Source organism: Rhinatrema bivittatum, chromosome 3 (assembly GCF_901001135.1).
Source record: "Rhinatrema bivittatum chromosome 3, aRhiBiv1.1, whole genome shotgun sequence".
Classification (NCBI taxonomy): Eukaryota; Metazoa; Chordata; class Amphibia; order Gymnophiona; family Rhinatrematidae; genus Rhinatrema; species Rhinatrema bivittatum.
Window position 1 is genome coordinate 290428198 of NC_042617.1, and position 21795 is coordinate 290449992.

Sequence of the window (21795 nt, forward strand, 5' to 3'; positions counted from 1 at the left end):
TATCCTGAAAACCTGGCCTGTTTGCGGCACTTGAGTGCTGGAGTTCACCATCACTGGTCTAGGATCTGGTCGCTAAGATTTAATGCTAAAAATGCAAAAGAATGCATTTAGGGTACAAAAACCCAAGGGAGAGGTACAATATGGGAGGTAAAATTCTTCTAAGAAAGAAAAGAAGAGCAGGATTTGGGGGTAATTGTATCTGATTAACTTAAGATGGCCACACAGGTGAATAAAGAGACTGCAAAAGCCAGAAAAATGCTTGGCCTCATAGGGAGAGGAATGGTCAGCAGAAAAAGGGCGGTGATATTGACCCTGTATAGGTGAGACCTCACTCGGAGTACTGTGTACAATTCTGGAGACCGCACCTTCAAAGAATATAAACTGGGTGGAGTCGGTTCAGAGGGTGGCTACTAAAATGATCAGTGGTCTTTGATCTAAAGCATATGGGGATAGACTTAAAGATCCCCTCATTCTAGACCAGAGCTTTCCAAACTTTTCATGTTGGTGACACACTTTTTAGACAAACATAATTTCGGGACACAGTAATTCAGTCTACTAGCAAACCAGAGGTTAAAGGTTAAACGAACAAAATGTATTTCAACAATTTATGTATGTTTCCTTAAATATATACATAATAAAATGTTTCACGACACAACCTATCTTGTGAAAATCTTTCATTTTTATTAAAAATATATAATATTCCAAGATTAATGTTATTGTTATAATTTATGAGTAACAATAATAAAACAAAGTTATTGTGTTATTCAATTTACCTCTTTAATGAGATATATGAGCTTGATGGGATAAACACAGATTTGAATATTTGGTGTTAATAAGAAAGTCCAAAGGGTCTTCTGCGTAATTTTAAAAAGCTGGCCAGTTTCACACTATAAAATTATTTGATAGCCTCATTCAACTAATTCTATATGGCTATGAGAGTGAAGACTGGAATTTATAGGAAGGGACAGAATGTCAATATAAATCCTGCACCTCCAGTTCTGTAACTCTGTGCATCCACTGAAATTCCCCCAAACAATGGAGCTTGAATGTTTCCCTTACAGCTCATCATACTAAAAGATGTTTTCAAATTCTGGTGTCACCTCACAGTAACAGCAGCACAAACACCTTCCACTGCCAGGCACATTGTGAACGAAAATAAAACCTCGCAAAAAAAAAAAGACACTCAAAATCTATACTGCAATCCCATCATAACATAACAGTAATAACACCAAGGACTCTAACAACAATAACCCTACCTGTGAAAAAGCAAGGGTAAATATTATACTGGGTCCTAGAATACCAATACACCACCTACTGAGGAAACAAAACAAACCCGATTGCTATCGATCCCTATGCTAGCGAATTTCTCATCATGGTCACACACACAGAGCAGAGACAGACCCTCACCAAATACAGAATACAAAATAAAGGAGCACAAATTAGACAAAAACTGAAATGGAAACCCCAAGAAGCCAGACTCTGTGTATTAATAATGGAAAAACAGAACCATCATTCCTCATAAAACAAATAAAATCAAGAAACATAAAGCATCAGTTATAATAGTAAAACCATACTAATAAAAGAATATTTTAAAACTACTGATAAATAGAATTTCTATTCATTAAAATCATATACATTTTTTACAATTTCCTAAACACCAATAAAATATTTCAAAACAGCACATATATCAAATAACACCCAATAATTAAAACTAATAAGGATTTTAAAAAGCCCCTGCTGTCCATACGTGGGAGCTCTTGATTTCCAGTCACCCTGATATTGTCAAGGATTAGGAGGTTATCCTCTCTCTCTCACACATACTCACATTTCCATTCTCTCTCACACATATACTGTCACATACATACACATTCATGCTCTTATACCCACCATAACCTCTCGCTCTCACAGACACTGACACACTCTCAAGCTCTAAGACACTCTCTCTCCCTCCACACACACACCCCCACACAAACTCTTACTCCCCTGGATTTTCTCATACATACTCTGTCTGGCTCCCTCACATACACACAAACACACACACCCAGGCAAGCTCCCAGTCATTCTCACACACTGAAACTGACCCCCAGGCAGGCTTCCATTCAATTTCACACCACTCCCTCAGGCATGCACACATTCATTCTCACACACACAGACCCCCAGGCAGGCACCAATTCATTCTCACACACACATACACCACACACAGGCCGGCACCTATTCTCACACATACAAACCCCAGGAAGACACCCATACATTCTCATACACAGACACACCCTCAGGCAGGCACACACTAAAGGCAAACCCCCTCTCTTTCTTTTGCCAGCAACCTCGGAGCCTCTCTCATTCCTCTGCTGCCACTGCTGCCGCATGGCTATTGGGGAGGCGCTGATCGCTGCTATTGGCACTGAAGCCCATTCTGCTGCCTCCTCTGTGCAGGACCCGTGGGTTTCCACTTCCTCCATGTTGATCTTGTACATTGTGAAATCAGCATAGAGAAAGTGCTACCGTTCACCGTGTCTCATTTGACACGGTGAACCACAACACACTCCTCTCTCTTCTTTCACAAATTGGAATCACATGCAATGCCCTATCCTGGATACAATCATTCCTGAAAGATAGAACTTACAGCGTCAAAGTGGGACACCATTCGTCAAAACCGAGAAATCTGTCACAAGGTGTCCCTCAAGGATCCGCCCTTTACTCAACGCTTTTCAATGTTTATCTATCTCCACTCTAAACTACTGAAGAACTTGGATCTCCGTCATTTCATATACGCCGATGACGTACAGATCATTATACCAATCAAGGATTCACTTGCTAAGGCCATGAAAACCTGGGAATCAGCACTCACTGAAATAAAAAATCTACTTATGGAAAACTTTCTTGCAATCAACACCAACAAGACCGAACTACTCATCATAACGCCACACAAGAATACCTCAACAAACTTGCAACCTGATCCTTCCTCAACAACAGACCACACCAAGCTGAAGCAAGTCCGCAGCCTTGGGGTCATGATTGATAATCACCTTACTTTAAATAATTTCATCTCAACCACAATCAAGAATGGCTTCTTCAAATTACACACATTGAAAAGAATTAAACCGTTATTACATCCTCAGGATTTCCGGACTGTGTTACAAGCCACAATTCTACCAAGGATTGACTATTGTAACGCACTCCTACTGGGTCTCCCTAAAAGCACAATTCAACCCCTTCAAATGTTGCAGAATGCCGCTGCTCGGTTAATTACTAATACTAGACGGCATGAACATATTACTCCAGCACTCATGTTCCTACATTGGCTACCCGTATCATCTAGAATTACTTTTAAAGTTCTCTCACTCATCCACAAATCAATTCACAACCAAGAGATGCAATGGTTCTCTGATCAGTTCATTGTTCACACCTCCAACAGACCAATTAGAAACATTCACCAAGCGAAATTAACTGTCCATCCACTAAAACACATCAAACATGTGTCCACCAGAGACCGATCATTCTCCATAGCTGGAATAAAAATCTGGAATAACATGCCGTTGGACCTGCGGCTTGAATCCTGTCACAAAACTTTCAAACAAAACCTTAAAACTTGGTTGTTTGAACAAGCTTTCACACTATGAGTCTCGTCTAACCTTCAGCAATACCATATGATTCCTTACCTTCTCCAAGATCTTATACTCGACAATAATATTTACTATCTGCAACTCCACACCCCCACATGGTTTATCAATTCAGGCTATTATATATAATGAAACGTTGGTTTGCCTCAGATAGATTATTTGCTCCTGCAAATACATGGTTATTAATATTCTATTGTTCGATATTTATGCATATTATTTGAAACCCATGTTTTTCTGTAAAGCCTGTTGCTATTAATTGTTTTACTGTTTATTTTATACTGTTACATGTAAAGCCTGTTGCTAAATTAATGTTTCACTATAAACCGAGGTGATGTATTGCTATACGTACCGCGGTATAGAAGAACCTATAAATAAATAAATAAATAAATAAATACCAAAGATTACATGTGCCAATCAGTAAAAAGTAATTTATTTCTTTTTTTTTACCTTTGCTGTCTGATCTTAGTTTTCTAATCGGTTGGTCACAGGCTTTTTTGTTCCACCTCCCCTTTCTTATTTTTTTGCCAATTCCTTTCATATTGTCTTTTTTTCTATTTCTTTTCTCTCCATCTATCTTCTTCCCTCAAACATTCAGTCAGGTTCTCATTCCCACATGCTTTCTCTCTCTCACACACTCACAGGCTCTCTCTCATACAATCATTCATACAGTCTCTCTCTTGCACATGCTGTCTGACTCTCACACACCCAGGCTCTCTCTCACTCCCACATGCTGTCTTGCTCAAGCACAGACTCTCACTGTCACATGCTCTCTCTCATACAATCATTCATACACACAGGCTCTCACTGTCACATGCTGTCTCTCTCACACACACACAGGCTCTCTCACATGCTGTCTCTGCAAACATTCAGGTCCTCACTCCCACACACAATCTCTCAACTCACCTCATACACACACACAATCTCTCAACTCAGCTCACAGACGCACACAATCGCTCAACTCACCTCATTCACGCACACAATCTCTCAACTCAGCTCACAGACGCACACAATCTCTCAACTCACCTCATACACGCACACAATCGCTCAACTCACCTCATACACGCACACAATCGCTCAACTCAGCTCACAGACGCACACAATCGCTCAACTCAGCTCACAGACGCACACAATCGCTCAACTCACCTCATACACACACACAATCGCTCAACTCACCTCATACACGCACACAATCGCTCAACTCAGCTCACACACGCACTCTACGGGCCCTCAGCCGCTCTCTTACCTCTGGGCCTCCTCTTCACGGGTCGCTGCAGGATGGGCTCTGCAGCAGCCCTGATCTTCTCGGGCCGATCGCGGCAGCGACCCTGCTACCGGGCCTCCTCCTCCTCTTCTCTCCCCGCTGCCACAACGCTGCTGCTCCTCTTCTGGACGCGGCTGACGCTCCTCCCCCTTTCTGCCCGTGCGGCTCCGGCAACATTTTTCTTCCGGGGCCGCATGGGCAGAAAGGGGGAGGAGTACCTGCACGTCTCGACGTGACCTTTTTCTTCTTCGGGCCGTGGTGAGGTGAGCTCCACCACGGCCTTGCCAATCAGCGATATTTTACTGCTCAGCCGCCAGTGGGATGAGCTCCACCGGCGGCTGCATTGGCTCCCACTTGCCGGTGTGTCACGTGCACCGGGCTTGCGCGACACACCGGCACACCTCAGGCGACACACCAAAGTGTCGCGACACACACTTTGGAAAGCTCTGTTCTAGACCCTCGTTTCCATTGAAAGAGGCCTGTCTCCTATGTATAGAAACCTATTTAAATGTCTCTATCATATCTCCTCTATCTCGCCTTTCCTCTAGGGTGTACATCTTTAGTTATGGGATGAGAGTGAAAGGGGGCAGACTCAGGAGTAATCTTTGGAAACATTTCTTTACAGAGAAACTGGTGGATGCATGGAATGGCCTCCCTGTGGAGGTGATGGAGATAAAAACAGTATCTGAATTCAAGAAAGCATGGGAAAAATACAAGGGATCTCTAGGAAAGTGATGGGAATTATAAAGCTAAATTAACTAGATGGCTGGGTAGACTAGATGGGCCATACAGTTTTTTTCTGCTGTCATGTTTCTAGGTTCTCAGGTAGGGCCTGGACTGGTCCTGCAGGACTCAAGGAAAGAAAATTATTAGGTAAGAACAAATGTTACCTTCCTTTTCCTCCTGCTATACCAGTGCTTACATTTGGAAGTTTCAAAGGCTATCCCTAGACTGGATGGGAGGAAGACAGAGCTGCCTTAAGGGCCCCAGACCCAAAGACCATATCTGCCCTAGCCTGTAATATTTGGAAAACAAGTGCAGGGATGAGCAGGTGGTGGTCATGCAAATTTAGTCTGGGGAGACCACGGACGCTGCTGCCCAGGATGATGCCTGTGCCCTTGTAGTAGGTGCATGGAGCACCACTGAGGCTTTCCTTCCATCGAGTATGTTTCTTTAACCCATCTGGCTAATCTATTGTGACTTTGGAGGCTTTCTCTCCCTTAATCGGGCCTTCGAACAGCACAAACAAAAAAAGGGTTTGTCACTTTTTTGTCACTGGGTACATCCAGGAGGAGCAATCTTTCTTTCTTACCCCTATATTCTCTAAAGGTTGGCAGTGACCCTGCCTTCAGAAGGAATGATGGTACAATTAGGAAGGTGACCGAGTTGAAATTACTAAGTAGGGTTCACTGCATGAGAAAGCCTGCAACTCCAAAATGTGCCTGATGGAACAGATTGCTATTAAAATGGTAATCTTTAATGTACACCTGCTTTACTGGTTCAAAGGGTACTTCTACTAGCGCTCTGAGAACCAGGTTGAGATCCCACTAATTTAAAATGGGTCCAAAAGGCAGTCGCATATGCTTCATCCCTTTTAAAAAGCACCCTACATCTGGTTGTGCTGCTAGCTGGGTACCTTTAATGCGGCCCTGTAGCAGGATATGGCTGCAACTTGCACCTTCAGCAAACCGAGTGCTACGCTTTTGTCTAGATCCTTCTGCAAGAAGTCTAGGATTTGTGGGATGTCCGACTTCCATGGGGAAGTTTTATGCACCTGTCAAACTTCAAATAGCTGTCAAACTTGGATACAAGCTAATGAGATTGAGCTCTTATGTGCTTTCAGCATGGTCATCATTACAGCCTGGGAATAGCATCTGCCTCACAGCTGTGCCCTTTCAATAGCCAGGCTGTAAGATAAAATGGAGATGGGTCTTGGTATTGGACCCTACCATAGCAATCCCTGTTTTCTGGGGAGTTGCAGGGGGTCCCTGCTAGAAATCTTATTAGGTCTGCATACCAAGGTCTCCTTGGCCAATCCAGGTATCCTTGGTTACCAGTATCACCTCTGTAGGGTTATCCTCTATCCTCTATTACCTTGCCTATTAGGAACCAAGGCAGGATACAAACAGGAGCCTGCCCTTTAGCCAGAGTCAGATTAAGGCATCTCTCCCACTGAATCCTGCCTCCTTCCGCTAGCAGAAGAACTTATTGGCCTTGGCATTCACTCGGGTTGCTATTAAGTCCACCGCAGGAGGTACCCCACTATTATCTGGATGGCCTCCTGGCTGAGTGCCCATTCTCCTGAGTCCAACCTGTTTCTGCTGAGGAAGTCTGCTTGAACATTTTCCCTTCCTGCAACATGAGATGCTGACAACTGGGGCAGGTATCTCTCTGCCCAACTGAGTATTCTGTTTGCTTCTTCCTCAAAACTGTGGTTGCAAGTGCCCCCTTGCTTGTTCATATTTGCTGTTGCCGTGGCACTGTCTGAGAGAACTCAGACTGCCTTTCCTTTTATTCTTGGTAGAAAGGCCTGAAGTGCTAATCTGATGGCCCACATCTCTAATCTGTTTATTGGCCATAGAACTTCCTCTTCCAACAACTCCCCTTGGGACAGATGGCCCTGGCAATGCATTCCCCATCTGACCATGCTGGAGTCTGGGGTTAAAATAACCCAGTCAAGTGACTTTAGGTCCATTCCTTTGAACCCATCCAGCCGTATGAACCACCAGCCCAGACTCTTCTCTGCCACCAGGGGAACTCTGAGACAGTGGTCATAGTTCTAGGAGGCTGGAGACCAGTATGCTAGCAGCGAATGCTGTAATGGGGAGACAAAATGAGGTATCCCCTGAAGCACGTTACTGCTGCCACTTGGACCCTTTAAAGTATTCATTGCCAGGCCCTCGTCCAGGCCCTGCTGCAGGATCTCTGGCAGTTCCATTTTTCTCGAGGCAATGCTTCTTCCTTCACACCATGTTTTAAAGGTTTTCCAAATTCATCCATAGGTTAACGAGAGAGTGCTCTTCCTGGCCTTCAGTAATGTGGTGATTACTTGGCTTGAGTATCCCCTTTGCTTGAATCTTTTTCTCTCAATAGCCAATCCACAAGTGAGAACTCGTGTGGGTTCTTCATCACTACCAGTCCCCTGTTTGAGATGTGCTGGGACCACCCCCAAACTGATGGGTTCTGCCACTGTGCATCCTACCAGGTGTCTGCATACCATGATCTACCTTGGACAAACTGGTGCCACTAGAAGACAAAGCTTGGGTGTCGCGCTATCCTTATGATCACCCTGCCGACCACTGGACAGGGCAGGAATACGTTTAACAGCTTGTTCTTTGGCCACCATTGCGTTAGTGTATCTACACCCCCTGAAGCTTGTTTCCTTCCTGAGATTTAAGAAATTCCTTGCCTTGGCATTTTTTCTTGTGGCCACCAGGGCCCACTTCGGGGTCCCCCAGGCTCTTATCACTAGGCAGAAGGCCTCCTCTCTGCCAGCTACCAGTCTCCTGGGTCTAGCATCTGGCAATAGAGAAAGTCTGCCTGGACGTTGTCTTTCCCTGAAATGTGTACCGCTGACACTTCCAGAAACTCCACCTCTGCCATTAGGCTGCCTCCTCGGCCAGCAGCTTGCTCTTTGTTCCTTCCTGCTAGTTGAAATAGGCTACCGCTGTGGCGTAGTCCGAGTGAACCTGTCTCGCCTTGCCTTGCAGCTGCCCCCAGAAGTGGCATAACTTAAGCCTCATGGCCCTCAATTCTAACTGATTCATGGACCAGGCTGCTTCCTGATGAGATCTGGTTCATAGGAACCTTAAGAAATTGCCATGCTGGGTCAGACCAAGGGTCCATCAAGCCCAGCATCCTGTTTCCAACAGAGGCCAAACCAGGCCACAAGAACCTGGCAAATACCCAAACACCAAGAAGATCCCATGCTACTGATGCGATTAAAACCAGTGGCTATTCCCTAAGTCAACTTGATTAATAGCAGTTAATGGACTTCTCCTCCAAGAACTTATACAAACCTTTTTTGAACCCATCTACACTAACTGCACTAACCACATCCTTGAGCTACCTGTGCCTGACAATACGCTCTCTACCCCTTGCAACTGGCATCTGTTGTCACTATTATCCATGGTGGGATCTGAAAGCTGGTTCCTTCTGTCAGATTATCAGCACAAGCTCCTTTTGACCTGCTGTAGTAATCTGATCTTTTTGTCGAACTCCAGACTCTGTGGCGACCAATTCCCCAGCAACTGGGTCTGCAGGGGCCTCATCCTGGCTCTGGCCCAGGGTTGTCCCATGGGTGCGCCCCCACCCGGCCCAGGCTTCCCAGGAAATTGACCCTAAGCAGGGCTGTTGCCCTGGGGCCCAGCAGTCTCTCCTGCTGGACCAGCATAACTCCGGGTGCCTCTCACCATCTGCTGGAGGCAAAGACTACTGACCGTCTTCCTGCTGGGCCAGCCTATATACAGCTGAGGTCATGGAGAGAAGTCGAACGCTCTGCCCCCATCTGCTGGTAGGAGGGAGAATCCCAAGAGTACACTGGTCGGGCAGGATGATCAGGAAAGACTGATCCTGAAAAAAGTCATCTAACACGTCTGGATTTCAAACTCTCAGGAACATGGCCTTCTATTAAAGAAGAATTAATCATAGTTGCTAATACATCAATTACATAATTACGAAGGATTTTTAGCACAGCTGTAGAGCATAAATTTAATGGACTTGGTGAGTTGTTAAAAGGAGATTGCAACACTTCAGACAGAGACATTGCCAAATTTATCCCAGTAGGTACGGCGATCATAATCAACATGTGCAATCGCAATAGGAGTAATGGCAAAGTCTGTCTTCTAGATACTAGGGACGGCCTTCTAGGTGCATACAAGGCTGGGCATGGGTGCTCAAGCCAGGTCAGGCACTGGATGACCTCTGCACAGGGTGGTGAATAACCAGTAATGAGAAACGGGTAGCAGGACCTTGATGATATGAGGTCTGAAACAGATGCTTGCAGTGAAACAAACAGGAATCTTGAAACAGGAACTTGCAGCAAATAGATAACAGAAGGCATGGAACAGGAACAAAGTGAACAGCCTAGCGCAGAGAAGCCTGGCTGCAAGGGACCACACACGGGAGGTTCAGGAGCAAGTGGGATGATTAGTCTTCTGATTTCTGGCATCAAATTCTTGATTCCCAGCAATGTGTTTTAACTGAGCTTTGGCCAATCCCATTACCCCAGGGGTGTGGCCGTGAGGGCTTCATCAATGGTCTTTTCCTCTTCCGCTCCAGGTCACTAGCTGGTCTGGTGACTACGGCTCCTGACCTGACTCCCAAGCCAAGCCCCCATCAGAATCTTACTGTGACATCCCCCCTCCCCAGAGGTGACTACTAATATAGGTCTACAGTACTAGAATGCAGAACCATGCACAAAAGGGGAGAGCTAGGCACCATCACAACAACTAAAGCAGAAGGTCAACAGGCTTCCAGCACATACATTAAAGAGTGGTAAGGAACAGCAACAGATACCAGATGAGCAAGGGAGTGGAAGAGTGCCTTCTGTAGTTATTATTGAATGTTTTCTATGGTCACCTTAGCATTAAGAACAACTAGGATTCTGTCCAGGATTCTGGACAAAAAAATAGCAGAAATCTGTTATATGCCCCACAGTGAAGGAGGGGGAAGCTGTTAAGTAAAGGAAGGTGGCTAAATGTCCAGGGGAAAGATGGTGGCCCTCTGAGCTTTTCTAAGCATTACAAGTTGCAACGAGCCCATAAATGAACTAAAATTTGTAATGTGACCTTGTGAGGAAGACTTTAACTTCCGGAAGCCATGACGAGTGCCACATTTCAGTCAGAAAGCAGAAGGGGAATGATCCTATTAAATACAGTTCCTATAGGCTCATCTCGCTCTTGACTTATGATATTAAGATCCTAGCAAAAACATTAGCAGGAAGGCTGGAACTCTCCTACTCCCCTATAGTGGACAGAGCTCAAGGATAATATAAGAACAATCTGGGATCTGACCCAAGCCAGGGGAGGCGTGAGGAAGGAGGTATCCATTCTTCTATTAATGGACACAGAACAAGATTGGAAAGGTGTTCTCCATGGACAGAGTCCTTCATATTCAGTTTAAACCAATTTTCACCCATAAATTCCCAGATATGTTTTTTATTTTTACAAAGGTGACAGCTGATTTAAAGCATTTTTTTTATACAGAGCGCAAATTTCCAAAATGTATTTCGTGTACATGAAAGAGACAGAGAGAGAAAAACAAAACACAGCCTCCCCATGTCTATGTCAGCAAGATCGAGACTGTTTTGTGAGGGCGTGGAAACAGTTCAGCTTTCTATGGGATAAAAAGGCAAGCATTATGGGTGGTTCTTTGTGCGACCGAGGGAAGCTGCCCTTATTGTTTGCATGGGCAGAAAAATTAAGCAGCAGGGAAATATTAGATGTACAAAGGGAGGAGGCAGGGAGCCCAACACAGTCTTGTGTATGGATGATGTACTGTTGTAACATATGCCACATACCTGTATATATGGATCATTCAAAATTTATTTATATCAAACTTTTTTTTAAAAACTTCACATACATATTTTCCAAAATAAATCGCATACACATTTATCAAAAAATCACTCACGCCCCACATTCATACAATACATATCTTTCTTGTCTAAACAACAGTTTGTACTAATCTTATCAAAACAATTTATTTTAAATTTTTCTTTTAAAAAACTCCCTATGATCTCATCATTATTTTCAACAATTTCTCCACAAAAAGGTGATACAACCTTAACATAAGATCATAGGGAGTTTTTTAAGAAAAATTTAAAATAAATTGTTTTGATAAGATTAGTACAAACTGTTGTTTAGACAAGAAAGATATGTATTGTATGAATGTGGGGCGTGAGTGATTTTTTGATAAATGTGTATGCGATTTATATATTGTAGTTTGGAAAATATGTATGTGAAGATTTTAAAAAAACAATTGATATAAATAAATTTTGAATGATATACATATACACACACACACACAGGTATGTGGTATATGTTACTTGTGAATTATAATACCTATGGTTGACCCTGAGATGTATATGTGTACTGTTGAATGTGTCATATCCTCTCCTACAAGTCTGGGCGGCTGGAGTATGGGACTCTGCATGCTTATCGATCCAGGACAGTACAGAACCAAGAGGCAAAGGGTAAAAAATATCTTGGATAGGTGCGCTATCCTTCAGTCACTCAAGCTTCTGTGGCCAACAGCTGGGATGCATCCTTAGTGTGTAGACAGGAAAAAACTGAGCAGACTGGAAAGTCTTTTGCTGCCATCGCCAATTATGTTACAATGTATCAAGAAAGCAGCTACAAGAATCTTTTTAGGTGGTATTAGACCTCGGTGTGATTAGCGAGGATGGTGGCTGGGAAATCCAGTAGACGATAGCGTGGGTGTGATAGGGCAGGAAAATTCTCACACACCTGGTATTGCCTCAAAATATAAATCTACTGGAGTGAGGTTATAAAATGGATTCAGAGGGAATCACAGACAGGTAGCTTCCCAGTGACCTTCAGGGGAAACTCTTGGGATTGTCAGTTCACGGATGTTTATCGGGAGTTGACGTACATAAATCTAGACAGAGACCTTCTGGTGAAGTGTAAAAGAAACATAAAAGGGCAGATAAAGTTGGCAATGGAATTCTGGCTCCACTATGAGTGGTGCTTACAATGGAAAAACTATTATAATAGGGATAGATACCCCATTTACAGTCACGAGGTCCCTTCTTGGTGCCTCATAACAGCCCAATCAGCGTTAAACTCGACCTTGTCCTCCCTTTCAGCGTATGAAAGGATGTATAAGTGTATTGGGGCCTATCTTTAAGTGGGTCTCCACACAGAGAGGGGAAAGAAATGGGAAGAGAGCAAGAAGAAACAAGAGGGGAAAAAAAAACATCAAATTGTGAAGCTTGTTTTGTGTTTCTTTAAACTTTTCTTTAAAAGCAAGTGAGGAGAATTGTACAATACGGAAGATATAAGCGCTGTGTTTAATATAGAAAAACATATTCACTTGAGCTGTATTATACTCCCATAGTTTGTATTCAGCGATCAAAGATTTAAGAAAAGGATTTAAACCAATAAATATAAATAATTGGGAAAAAACCCTGGGTAGTTGTGAATGAAGACTGATAGTGCCATGACCCAACAGAGACTGATTCTGAATAAGCCAGAAGCCCAGACGAGCAGGAGGAAAAATGCCAGGTCAAAAATATATATTAAAAGAGGAAATCTCTCTCTATACACAATGCACAAGGATGATGAAAAAAGTGTTGTAAAATATACCTAATAAGCCTCCATAACCGCATCCAATATCAGCAAATTCCACTTGAGCTTTTGGCTTGCTTTCCTCTATCAGATCCTTTTCATCATCATGCCGAAAATCTGGATTAAAAGGTTTGAAAAACTCTGGATAATATTCTGCCCAATCCATGTCCTCAGGTTTTGCCGGACTGTGAACATCAGAAAAAAAAGCAATTACTAAAGACATTTATACGAGCAAAACATCACGTAACAAAATTTTTAGGAAGATTCATCAAGCCACAACAGGACCATAACACGCGCTAAACAGCTATATCACGTGATACACACTGTATATCATGGCGATATGGCACATGCATGAATTTTGCGAATTCATGAAAGCAGCTCATGCATACCTAACCCTATGTAAATAAAATAATGCGGCTCACTTAAAATAACATGACTGACAAAATTCTATCTACAGCTTTTTAAAATTTGATAATCTATCAAGGGAGCATGAGACCCTAATGCTGGTCCAGATCCTTCCACGATAGATTTAAGGGGGGGTCCTGAAGACCAAACTGGCATTGCCATGATAAGTTAAAAAAAAGTCACTGGGGGTCTAATTTGCCTTTTATCCCCACCCCAGGGCCCCCAATTGAGATGGCCCTAGAAAAATGTAAAATAAAAAATAGAATACTGCACACAATGATGACCCCTCCCCCCTTATAAAACCTGTCCATATAGATGAGCCCCCCCAGCACCCCCCATTCCATTAAAATAATATAGTGTCCCCCCTCACCCCTTCCACCCCTCCCATGTGTGCTACTTGGCGCGCACACATGGACGCCTGATTTTATAACGTGCGCGCAAGGGGATGCACACTAGTGTATCTTGTGCATGCCAAAGCCCACGGCCTTCCCCCATTCTTAATCCGCCCAATTCCTTTAACTTACCTTTTACGCCTGCTCCAGGCAGGCACGTGCAGGCACCCTGCCAGCACGTGATCCTCTGACACAGCAACAAATGGCTGCTATGCCAGAGGCTTCTAGCCCCACCCCTTTTTTGAAGCCCCAGGCCTTAGACGTGTCCCAGGGCTCTACGCACGTCGCAAGGCCTTTATAAAATAGGCCCAGCGCGCGTAGGGATTTTAAAATCCAGCCCATAGTGCACCAACTTTTGCACCCCTCTTCCACACCCCATTACATTTAAAGCAGTCAGGGTAAAGGCCTAGGGCGCCCCCTTGCCCTATGTAAATATTGGTCTTTTACAAAGTCACCTGCGTTTCAGGCAGGTGCTTTTGTAAAATGCCAATATTTATACTTTAGGTATGTGCTTTATCAGGAAAACCTTTAACTCAAAAACCTGGCCATTTTTAGGCCATTAAAACTCGAATGTAAAATAGCTTTGGCCTGCTGCATAATAATGACAATAGAGTTTTTCAAAGTTAAACAAAAGCACTCCTGGCAGTTAATCAGGTTGCAGCCACAAAAGCTTCTTTTTTCAACATATAATCAATCAATAATAACTTTGTATCAAACTGTAAAATCTGTATTTTTTCTGCTCACAAACAAACGCTTTAAGAGAAATCTCCAACAGAAACCTTTCATTTTCTTCCGTAATCATTCTGCAGCCATGGAAAATATGCATACACAAACGAAAAACTTCAGAACCACAGCATAATCTTTGCAGTGTATTATCCAAATAACAAGTCAATGTGGACAGGAAAATATTTTTTTTTAATCTGATTAAATTATCCAAGTATTGAAACAAGAGGACGTTATCTAGTAGAAAGGAGATCTGCAGTTTAGCTAAAACTCCAGCAGAGGCGATAATATTTTACCAAAAAGAGGGACTCACTAATAAAAGGTATGATCAGCCATGGGGTTAGAGTGAGCCCTCTGCCGATAATAACGCTTCTGAGGGAGGGAAGCCGCCATCCTGAAGGCAGAAACAAAAGAAAACGCCCCCCAAAATGAAGGAAAATATGATTTTAATTTATCAGAACACAGGCGAGAAAGAATACTACGTAAGTATCCGTCCTAACCACATGCTCAACTCTGTCTGTGTCGCGGAAAGATGACGTCAGAATTAGCCAGGGAAAGGGAGGCGTGGTTATGGGTAGGATTGGGCTCTTTCACGCCCAATTGGGCTAAATAAATATTGCACCTCGCCTGGGGGGGGGGTGCAATGCAATATTTAAATAGCCGAGTCACATTTACCTATTCTAGTCTTCTCGTGTGGGCTTTTGTGCGGGTTGGGCTAGTTTTGAGCTGGGCGACTGGGTCGCTGGGCGCTAGCAGTCCTCCGTGTTGCTGGCGCTTTTTTCTTTGCCTCGGGTCTAACTAGCAGTGGCAGAGCCAGCAGCCAATCAAAGGTGATAGGAAAAGCAGGGCTGCTGCAGAGTACGGAAGGAAGAGGGGGAGAGCTCTTCCAGATTTCTCCAACGTGCTGCCCTCAGCTTTTCATTAAAGAGAGCTTTCTGCTTTCATCTTTGACCCTGCTGAATTCTCCCCTCATCGGGGCCCTGACCCTGAAGCTGCTGATCTTCCCATTTTACTTTGCTGAAGCTTCCTAACCCAGCTCCTGCCTGGGAAGGGGAAACAGAGAAATGCGATTAAGGGAAGAAGCCTTTTTTTGTGCTTGAGGATTATTTTCCTGGGGGAAGGGGGGAAAGAAAGCATAGCTCTGTAGGATAGGTGGAGGACAAGAGGGGGATAGAAAGGGGGGGGGGGAAGGATTCAACACCATGAAAAGAGGGCAAAAACAGAGAAGGTTTAATGTGGGTAGGGGCAGATTGCAGGAAAATATTGGTCAGGGGGATTTTTTCAAAACTGGCCAATGCAGTAGCTGATGCCCTCATGCATTTTCCCTGCAGCGCACACTTAAGTCTACCCTGGAACCCAGCAGAACTGAGCCAAAATATCTCCAAAATAAACTTCATCTTTCCTAAATAACTAAGAAGTTGAATACATTGTAGACCAGCATTCCATCCATACAAATTGGTTGGGCCGCCTACACATCTGCTTATATCTCTTATATATTCTGGATTCCCGGTCTGGCTCTTGAACCGGTTGCAAGTAATGACACTGCCAGCCAGTGTCAGTTGCAAACACACAATCACAAACAGATTTTTTTTAGATTGAAGAAACTTTATTGGCACATACACACTAACACCCACAAAGACACTCTTTCTCAGACACAAAGACACACCCACACACAGAAAGCATGTGTGTCTGTGTCAGATACCTATGCACACAAAGTGTATGTGAGTGTGTGCATCTCTCTCTCACTCTCTTTGACACAGACAAACAAACACTCTGACATGCTACTGTTATACTGCTGCTTATGTGCTCACATAGTGGGGCTGTTGCAAAAATGTGCTGAAAGCGGGCGCTGAGTGTCCAGCGCCCGCTTTCCTAACGTGCCTCCAGGTGGAACAACATTCAAGGACCCACAGGATAGGAAGGTGGAGTCTGCACTGAAGAGATCATTTGAAATAGGTAGCCTTTCGCTTTAGACAGCCATATGCGGAAGATATGTAGCAAGAGCCCTTTGGGTGAGGAGCCAGAGATGTCATAATCCAATAGCATGCAGACAGTACAGCTACAGTCAGCAGCGACTTTTGCAACTGATACTCTGTATAATTTAGTCAAGGCAGTGGCAATGACAGTGACAGCCAGGTACCTTCTCTGGTTGAAAAATTGGGTAACACGTTCTGCCTCTAAGACCAGACTGAGCAGATTCCCATTCAAAGGTAGACGCCTGTTTGGGGAGGAGCTACAGACGTTGGTGAAAGATCTGGAAGAATTGAAGCCACAGCGATTGCCCAAGGATATGAGCAGGACTAATTTCAAAGGAGTCTCTCTGTGGCCCACGCGGGGAAGCCCGCCGGGTGCAGGGAGGAACCGTGGAGGAATCAGAAGCGGCAGAGGAGGCTGCAGGCACTCGGGGATGGAGGCGGCTGCCCACCTCTGCGAGCGAAGGTGAACCAGGGCTTATAGCTGGATTCCTGGGGTAAGTAGGCCCAGGTGCGGGCCTACCGCGGCCGGGCTGAGTAACAGTACGCCCCCCTCTTGGAGGTCTGGGCTTGCCCAGATGGGCACGGTGAACTGGAGGAGGAGTCCCTTGTCCAGGATGTTACAAGCCGTTTCCCAGGAGTTTTCCTCTGGACTGCAGCCTTCCCATGAGAGAAGGTACTCCCAATGACGACCTCTTCTCCGGACGTCAAGTACTTCTTGGACCCGATAGGTGGTATCGGTCTTGCTAGAGACTTGGGATGGCACAGGGGCTTTACGAGAAGGCCAAGAGAATATAACTGGTTTAAGCAGAGATACGTGGAAAGAGTTGTGTATAACCAAGGTGGGTGGTAACCGGAGTTGGTAAGTAACTGGTCCAATATGCCGGGTCACTGGAAAAGTACCAGTGTACCTGGGTGCAAACCTTTGAGAATGTAACTTCAGCTGGATGTAACGGGTGCTCAGCCAGACCTTTTGGCCTGGCTGGAACTCTGGAGCCAGGCAACGGTGTGAGTCAGCAGACTTCTTAGCTCGTGCAGCAGCCTGGTGAAGATGTTTATTCGTCTGAGTCCAAAAGGTATGTAGTGCATTGGCAGTGGCCTGGGCTGCCGCTGAGGGCATAGACAGCGGAACTGGTAGAGGGAGACGTGGTTGTCTGCCATAGACTACAGAGAATGGAGAGGCTCTGGTGGCTGCTACAACATGGGAGTTGTGAGAAAATTCTGCCCACAATAAGAGCTCTGCCCAATTATCCTGCTGATCTTTGGAATAAGACCGCAGGAAGTTCTTCAGAGAGCGATTGGTACGCTTGGCCTGGCCATTGGCTTGCAGATGGTATGTGGTCGTCAGGCTAATGTTGATACTGAATTTCCTACACAAGGAGCGCCAATAGCGAGCAACAAACTGAGGCCCCCTGTCAGAGGCGATATCTGAGGGTAAGCCATGGAGGCGAAATACATGTTGAAAAAAGAGGCATGCGAGCTCTGGGGCTGAGGACAGTGCAAGCAGCAGCACGAAATGAGCCATCTTGGAGAATCAGTCTATGATGACCCAAATTACCGTACTCCCCTTGGATGGCAGTAGGTCCATGACAAAATCTGTGGATAGATGAGTCCACGGCTCTTCAGGTGCAGGCAACACCTGGTTCAGCCTACTGGATGCTTCTGCTGGGCACAGATGGAACATGAGTCCATGTAGTTATGGATGTCTGAGACCATGGTAGGCCACCAATAGTATCGCTAGAGCAACCCTAGGGTATGTGCACATCCTGGATGACCAGCCCACAGCCGCGAGCGAAGGTGAACCAGTGCTTACAGCTGAATTCCTGGGGTGAATAGGCCCAAGCACAGGCCTACTGCGGCCAGGATGCATAACAATAAGTCAGCAATGAGTGGTAATGGGTAACAGTCTTTCTTTATAATTGCATTTAGCCCTCTGTAGTCAATATACGGGTGCAAGAAGCCATCCTTCTTGGAGATGAGGAAGCAGCAGCCCCAGCCGAGGAGGTAGAGGGATGGATGAAACTGCAGTTGAAGTTCTCCTTGATGTAATCTGTCATTGCTTTGGTCTCCAGGATGGACAACGGACACTCTCTGCCACGAGGAGGTTCGGAGTTGGGCGGCATATCAATGGCACAATCATAGAAATTGTGAGAAGGCAGAGTCTCAGCCTCCTTTTTGAAGAAGACATTGGCATAGTCTGAGTACTATGGGGGAAACCCCACTAGCATGGTTGCCAAGGACAGGTGAGGAGGTGGTTCCACTCATTGCAAGTAGGAATTGTAGCAGTAAGAGCTCCAGCTGGACAGTTGTAAGAAGATCCAGTCAACTGTGGATAATGGAGTTGTAGCCATGGGAAGCCCAGTACAATGGGGTGTACTGCCTTGTTGATGATGTGGAAAACCAAGCTTTCCACATGCAGAAGGCCACTGCATATGGTCAAGGGTGCCATGGCATGGGTAAACCGATCAGGTAGCGGATCTCTGTGGATAGAGGAAACAACCAGTGGGGGTCTTCCTGGGAACAGCATGGAGTTGCAAGTGGTCGACAAGGCCTTTCATTATGAAATTCCCCATGGAGCCCGAGTCGACCAGGGGCTGAGTGATAAACTCCAGGTTATTCACATAGATGATCGTGAGGAGATGGGGTCATGAAGCCTAGGATCACCTCCCCTCTTGATCCTAGGCTCAGTAGTTTCCTGGGCTCACTAGGCACTATGCGAGCCTGTGCCCAGTCCCAGAACAGTAAAAGCAGAGCCCTATCTGGTGTCAACGCTGCCTCTCCATGAGAATGAGTCATCCCTGGCCGAGCTGCATCGGTTCCTCAGGACCATCCTGGGCTGCTGCAGTCAGAGGTGGAGAATGGGGGTGCTGAAACCAGGGGACTAGAACAACCAGTCTCCATGGGAGACAGAGCTCTCTGGCCCGTTGCTGGAGGTGATGGTTGATTCTCCCGGTCAATAAGTTCGTCTGAAAGTTCACAAGTAGCCAGCTCACCCTTGATTTGTGAGGAAAAGCCTTTCAAGAAGATGCTGCAGAGGCTGTCATCTCTCCAGTTCAATTCTGTGGCCATAGTCTGAAAGTCAATCTCATAATTCATTAGGGTGCAAGTTTCCTGGCATAAGTGGAGGAGGTCAGAACCGATGGTGGCCCGGTTCATCAAAGACAAGTTTAAAGGCTTTGACAAATTGCTGTAGATCCTGAAGAAACGAGTCGCCCTCACTCCCATAATGGGGAAGCCCAGGCCAAGGCCTTCCCATCCAACAGGGAGAGCATGAAAGTGGTCTTCACAGAGTCATTAGGAAACAGTGCCGGCTGGAGGGAGAAGTGCATGAAACACTGCTTCAAGAACCCTCAGCACTGCTTCAGATCCCCAGCATACTGGGGCAGAGCCGGTAACTGCAGCATGGATAAAGCAGGTACCGCTGAAGAGGATGCAGTCGCGGCCGGAGGTGAGGGAGCAGCTGAAGTGGTCATTGCATCCAGGCTGGTGCAGAGCCGCTCCATTGCCACCACCATGAGTTCTAGGAACTGCTGCTGTTGCAGAATCTTCTGTGCTAGGCCTAGAATCACCTGGAGGCCTGAGGTATCCGCTGGGTCCATGACTTCAGCAATCAGTTGTGGAAGTGGACTCTTAGGCCGAAGTGGAGTTGGCGCAACCTGCAGGAAGGAGCTCTGCAGGTCCCCACCGTCAGCAGGTGGAGTTGGCTGGAGCATAGGCCCAACTGGCGCTTCACCATTACCAGCCCTCATTCCCCTTAGGTTGAGCCCTTGGGTGCCAGGGCTGGCTGGACGTAGATATGGGCCTCTATGGAAGTGAAGATCCGTCATGTAGAAGAGATTGTAGGCCAGTACAGTGAAGAAGGCAGAGTCAGAACAGGCAGCAAGCAAACAGTCAGGCTCAGGCTGTAGTCAGAGGCGGTTGGAGTTCACTCAGTGTCATGGTTCAGGCAGTGGTCAGGGCAGGTGGAGTACAATCATAAATAGTGAGCATGCAGTGGTCAGAGGCAAGCAGAGTACAATCATAAACAGTGAGCAGGCTGTAGTCAGAGGCAGGCGGAGGTCAAGCAGCATCAAGATTCAATCCGAGGTCAAGCCAGGAGGCCAATTCAAGGTCAAAGCCAGAAGTCCAATCTGATGAGATGAGGTATGAAGAGAAGGAAGAAGGATGAGGGACCACAGAAGCAAGATGAGATGCTGAAGACAGATGAAGGGAAGACTTACTACAAAGACATGAACTCAGAGGGCAACAAGACTGCTAAGGTACCAGGAAGAGGACACAGGAACGCAGGAATGACACATACCGGAATCAGGATCTGGGAAGCAAGGAGCAGGAAACAGGAACGCAGTGGCAAAGCGCTTCTCCAACGGAGTCAACCTATTGCTGAGGCAAGGGGATACTGCAGCTGATACCATTTATGATCCCCTGATGGTGATGTCATCCATGGGTACCACTCTCCTGTTCCCGCCACTCACCCTTTAAGAAAGGTAGGAACGAGTGTGTGCGCGCACGCGCCTAGGGAGGGCCTGGACAGCTTGTGGCATCGGATGCTGGCCAAGCATGGGGGCCTGTCGTGCCGGCAGAGAGAGAGCTGTGCCACCATTACAAGAGGAACAGAGGTGGCAGAACGCAGCAGACAGCCACGTCTTCCTTCAGCGGTCTCCCCTGGCATCAGGTGGCTTCGGGGCAGGATTGAGGCTAGAGGCGAGTGCAGCAGCATGTGGGGGGAGCCTGCAAGTCGCCAAGCATAACAGGACACTCAGAATATCCACCCAGTGGCAGACTTCCATTCAAAGGTATCAATCATCAGTCCCATTAAATCTCATTTAAAGAATGTGATATTTTGTGAAGGAAGTTACAGAACTTATTTTAAGAGGAAATACATGACAGTTCATTATTTCAGCCTTAAACTTCAAAAAGCGGTCCCCAAATTGTGCTTCTTAAATTGTGAAGCCCAGTTCCAGAAAGTCCAATCCCAATGTGAAACCGGATTTTGTATGAACTGCTTCAGGCGAACATTCACACCCGGATCTCCTGGAAGACCACCATAACCGCAAGCAGAACATAATACGTTAATATAGGCGAAAACATTCTTCAGTACTCCTATGCATATTAACA

The 21795-nt window shown here is 45.7% G+C and overlaps 1 protein-coding gene across 4 annotated transcripts in view; it reads right to left on the reverse strand.

The window, feature by feature from the left end:
* The window catches only part of METTL1 (methyltransferase like 1), a 47203-nt gene extending 31754 nt beyond the window's left edge, over positions 1-15449 (reverse strand). Inside the window, exons 1-2 of one of the 4 annotated variants that reach the window (XM_029594931.1) lie at positions 15021-15257; positions 13206-13372 (exon numbers count right to left, since the gene is read on the reverse strand). In XM_029594931.1, coding sequence (XP_029450791.1) covers positions 13206-13372; positions 15021-15100 — 247 coding nt within the window. In that variant the 5' untranslated portion in view covers positions 15101-15257. Of the gene's footprint in view, positions 1-13205; positions 13373-14116; positions 14245-15020; positions 15258-15382 lie in introns of those variants that run through there. The other 3 variants (XM_029594933.1, XM_029594930.1, XM_029594932.1) reach the window with 3 other exon arrangements.
* Positions 15450-21795: the final 6346 nt, after the last annotated feature.